At 39.7% G+C, this 5,357-nt stretch overlaps 1 protein-coding gene across 1 annotated transcript; it reads right to left on the minus strand.

Annotated features, from left to right (window-relative positions):
• Window positions 1-304: 304 nt before the first annotated feature.
• Window positions 305-685, minus strand: LOC128265994 (sodium-dependent nutrient amino acid transporter 1-like). The gene is made up of 2 exons (XM_053002257.1): window positions 542-685; window positions 305-481 (listed from the first exon to the last, which is right to left on the minus strand). The coding sequence occupies exons 1-2, from the start codon at window positions 626-628 to the stop codon at window positions 305-307; spliced, it is 264 nt and encodes an 87-aa protein (XP_052858217.1). The 5' UTR covers window positions 629-685.
• Window positions 686-5,357: the final 4,672 nt, after the last annotated feature.

A 5,357-nucleotide genomic window follows, 5' to 3' on the forward strand; every position in this document is an offset into this window, starting at 1 on the left:
GCTAATTCGACTCTCCTGGTATTTTTTTTTTTTTTGCTGATCAAGGAGATGTCTCCTTCACTGCGTTGCAAACTTCTGATTAAAATTATAATACCGTCTGCAAGGGTATAATCAATAATTTTCCTATTTCCAATTAAACGTTAATAATGACATTATTATGTTTTTAGTTTATTTTAAATAAGCTTTTATTTTTAAAAACAATGTTTTTTTCTGGGGATACTTAAAGGGTCTGCTTCAGGCGTTTAATCTCTTCTTACATAGTGACAATCCGCAAGTATATTGGCCTGCCGATCAACAGGAGCACTTACACATATGGTATCAGAAAAGCTCCTCCCCCGTTCACGAGAGCAATTAAGGAAAAGCGCCATACATTGCCCAGACCCACGGGCAAAGCGATGCAGGAGAAGAGGAACTCCACCCCCTTTCCGCACTGATCGCGCTGGCCAGAGGACTTGCACTCCACTTCGCAGTTTATGGTGAGCTTTTTGAATTACAGAATCGTTAAGGCAAATTCAATATGTAATGGATCTGGAAAACTCACATCTTCTCCTTCGGCGCTGTACACAACTGTACTAATGTCATTTGTCGACTTTGGATGTCCTTCCCTGGATCCTTGGGCTTCATCCATTCTCCGCTTAAGTTTCTGGTACTCTGCAGCATTCTCCGTATTTGCGGATTAGAGCTTATTTAGGGTACACGACAATATGAATTAAATGCAGGCAGCGGACAACAGAAAAACTCAGGTGTATCCAGATGAACGGCCACAAAACAAATGCCTGGAAAATAATAGTTCAGTTTATATAGCTCAGTTTCTCAAGTCTAAAGTTACATCATATTCACACAGAACCAAAAGAAGGGTTGGACCAAATCACGCGATCAAGTCAAAATAAAATATCAAACTGGTGTCAGGCATCGACGTCAGGATATTATCGTTAAATCGTTAGATTATGAATTTGTATACTCTGAATTTTATAGCTCTTGATCGTTTTGCTCGCTCAACAATAGAAACTCGAACCTAATCCCTAGTCATTTCAACAAAGTCAAGCCCCTCTCTGTTGTGTCTATTCTGTGCAATTTCACAGCTCAATAATTTTTAAATGTCATTCCCAGCTGGTTGTTAATGCATATATAAAATATCTTTTTTGAGAATTAATATTATACCTATCTTAAAAGTAATTTATGGATATTGCTGCAATTGGTTGATAGGTTAAATTGCAATTATTAAAGGTTCAACGCGACCATTAATCACAGAAATTGAAATGTTTACCACGTTATGCAGTTCTTAAACCAAGGTATGTCCAAAAATAGTCAAAAGAATCTCCTATTTGAACGCATGCCTGTCTACGGCGAAGTGTTAGCAACCAAATGCAAGTACAGTTCGTCAAAGCTAGACAAAAGAGGTTGACATGGGATCTTAAGAAGGTTCTATTGTGCCAAAGGGGATGTTGTCTTACCATAATATGCTGGATTCAAGCTCAAAGTTTGTAGGACCAATGCCTCATTTTTTTATCTCTATCAAAAACGCACTATTTAATCGGCGACCAGCACCACACATTTTTTATTAACATTGACGAGTACTTCTTATACATACACTTGATTTTCAAAGAGTAGAATTGTCAACCGTTCTTAACAAGCTGCCTGATGCGACTAACTGGCATATAACAGGTTTAAAATAATTAAGTGATGTTCGTCGATTGCTCACAATTTTTAACGAGAATCATATTTCTTGTTATCCAGTATTCAAAATAAATTCAACGAAATTATTATGCGAATCTTAATATCTACTTAAGTTTGTGAATCAATGTGGAAAGTGTAGAAGTAGATCTGCGACCCTGCCCCCAAAAAGCAAATCATTTCAATTAACTGTGCCAGATGCCGACTGCTAGGCCAATCAAAACTAATCGAGTCATCAAGCCGCCGCCATAAACGAGACTTAACCAGATTTTATTTATGGATACAAAAATACAAATACAAATACAATAAATTTGGTTTTGCTATGTCTGATAAATTTCATTGTTTAGTGTTATCTGTTGGGAATTGCGGGGATGATGCAGATGAGGGCGGTGGGAATGCCTGGTTGAATGACGACGGGGACTGACTGATGCAGTGGCTCAAAGAATCTACGATTCGGTCGATTTGGGATTCTCCACTCGATCGCGACGGATACTGCTCCTGTTGCCCTGAACTTCACCAGCTGGCAAGACTTCAAAAAGTTGTTGACCATTTTGCCAATAATAATCTTGGCATAATCTTGTCTGGGGAAATATTCTAATTTTAGATATAGTTGGTGAAGAAAAAGTTCGCTGCATTGCTGCTCAATAAATTAGCTTGGGAATTAGGCCAGTTGATTTTAGGGCTTCAATTACCACTCCTTCTTAACAAAATTGAGTATCTGCCATTGGAAAGGTTATAAGTAATAGCAAGCTGGCCGTATAACATATGTAAATAGAAACCTAAAACCCAGAGAAAATTTTTTAAATCCAAATAACTTCACTTTTGATTAAATATTTTCGGTAGTGATTTAGCCGAGAGGGGAGTTGTGTTTAAATCAAAGTATCTCACACTTTCATTTTTATTTTTAAATACGGTAAAACGCAGTTTTAAATTTAAAAACAATTTAAATCCAAAATTTTTCGGTTGCTGTTCGTGCGCCTTCCGAGTATGTTCTCAATTCTAAGTTTGATCTGCCTAATGGGGTTTAATCCTGCACAATAGACGTTTTATTGACGGCTGTTTCTCGTGTGGCCATACAGCTGCTAGGCGGTAGCCAAAGCGGTGGAATATACCTGGCCATAAGCAATGCCTGCAAAACATTAAATGAAGGTAACGTTAATTAAAACTTTAATGCTTATGATTTCACCGTGTTACAAAATGTATTCCTTCGTTTTTTAAATTAATTAAAATATACTTTTCTTAAACAGCGTTTAAAAAAATGTACCCTAAAGTTAAGAAAATAGTGAGTTTTTATCATTTTTGAACTTTATTATTTAGAACTTTAAAAATCTTTATCTTTTTTTTACTTTCTTATGACTTTCTTTTATTTACTTTAATTTACTAAACGATTTTATGACTTTTTTATTGAAATTAAATGTCAATACGATCAACATAGTATTTTTTTCAATTTTTTTGAAAATGAATAAAATTTTTTTAAGGTTAACATTTCTTAATTTAAGTTATTTCAGCGTTTAATAAAAATTTACCATTAAGTTGAATAATTTGTAATTTGTATCATTTTAATATTTTTGCAGAGGGTATAATAATTTCAGTCAAAGTTTGGAACGCAATGAAGGAGACTTTTCCGACTATAAAGTATATATATTCTTGTTCAGCATCACTAGTTTAATAGTTTGACAGTTCAGACATACGCTTTTAATTGCATTAAAACCAAGTCAAATAATTGAGCTGCAAGTCATCATAGCTTCAATGGTTTTAAACATCACGCCAGTCAATTATAATTTTATTGTTTTAAAGAATATTTAATTTGTGCAATAGCTGCAAGGATATATGAACTTCGGTTTGCCGAAGCTTGCTTCCTTACTTGTTTTACCTTAAGTAATAGATTTATGTTTTTAAACATTTTTAACAATATATAAGACCAGTTGCAAATTATCACTTTCATACATTTTTTTCCAAACAATTTTCACCAAAATTCAATCTCACTATGATCAATTAAATTTTTAATAATTATTTTTTTTATTTAAATTAAATGAAAGTACAATTAGAGCCTTTAGAACTTAGAACATAATAGGAACCATATCGAAGGACTTGATGCAACCAGGACTGGAAAACTGGAATGATCATCTCCAGGTAGTATACTGGCCTGCCGATCAACAGGAGCACTATCACATATGGTATCAGAAAAGCTCCTCCCCCGTTCTCCAGAGCACAGAAGAGAAAGCGCCAGACATTGCCCAGACCCACGTACAAAGCGATGCAGGAGAAGAGGAACTCCACCCCCTTTCCCCACTGATCGCGCTGGCCAGAGGACTTGGACTCCACTTCGCACCCCAGGGTGCCAGGGACAATTTGGAAATGGCCTGACACGATTATTAAGATATGCTCAAAGGTGAGCTGCACACAGCTCAAGGCGAGGCAAAGTTTTCGTCTTGAGGGAATTTCGATTTGGCGGTCAATAAAGAAACTTTCAAACCTTCAGCAGCTTGAGTACGAACGTAAATGCACGCTTCATAAGCTCGCATGGAAGCGTCTGCATAACCATGTACTTGAATCGGGTCGCATTAAACGTCTCCCACGATGTAAGCAAGGAAAGAGACATCCAACCGAAATTGAAAGTAATCTTTAACCGGTAACAGAACCACGCCAAGGGTCTTAGTTACGTCTAAGTCAGCCATAAGTATCATTACAGCGCTATCAGTTGCGGATAACTCTGGGCAGTTTGAAAATAACTTTGCCAAATCAAAACCTGACTCTTGCAAGACCTAAGAAACTTCGACTCAAATGCTTAGCGGGTTCTCAACGCATGTCGCGCCAGTCAACAAATCGTCAACATAAAACTCATCTGAATAACCTTTGCGGCTTTTGAATAAGTTGCGTGCGCCATCTCTCCTAACCGCATTAAACACCGAATCGCCAAAAAAGGTGCTGGCGAAGTTGCATATGCTACTGTGTTTTACTTAAAGATTTTCAGGAACTAGGAAGGATCTTGTCTCAATACAGTGAAATCGAATCGGTATGCGTTTATTAAGAATTATCGTGTACATATGATAGATAGAGTTCGTGCTGCAGGGGCTCGTCCGCCCGTAGGATGCCGGGGACTTCTGCGTCGTCGTTCGGCGTCGTCGTCGCGGCCGGCGGCGGTGGCGTCGGTGGCGGCGGGCGTCCTGTGGGTGAGAAAGAAAAGGCCACGTCGTACCTCTTGGCTACGCTTATGTCTATGAGGAGGAGACAGTTTGGAGGCCGCTCGGGTCTACCAGTTTCGAGCAGAGGGTGGAGGCCGCTTGGGTCTACCAGTTCCGAGAAGAGGGTGGAGGCCGCTTGGGTCTACCAGGGTATGAGACGTGTCGCAACCACGAGGGGTCGGCCTTGCCGATCTCATCGGTCTGAGTTCCGGGCGCGCAGGGCCGGCGGTGGGCCTCGGAGAACCGAGTGGTGGTCAGGGCGCGTTGCGGACCGACTCAACCCGAGTGAGAACCAGGTGGGATCGGTTCGGCAGACGGCCGAGGAGCGCCTCGGAGAACCGAGTGGTGGAGTCCCCAGAAAATCGGGTGTCACTAATGACGGTCGGTCTTGGGGTGTGGGATCCCAAAGGTCGGATATCACTGATGACGGCCGGTCTTTTGGAGGGTGGGAAGAAGGGGAAGGGGGGGAAAGCTAACTACAATGTATTGGGTGGACGG

Source organism: Drosophila gunungcola, unplaced genomic scaffold (genome assembly GCF_025200985.1).
Source record: "Drosophila gunungcola strain Sukarami unplaced genomic scaffold, Dgunungcola_SK_2 000208F, whole genome shotgun sequence".
In the NCBI taxonomy this organism is placed as follows: domain Eukaryota; kingdom Metazoa; phylum Arthropoda; class Insecta; order Diptera; family Drosophilidae; genus Drosophila; species Drosophila gunungcola.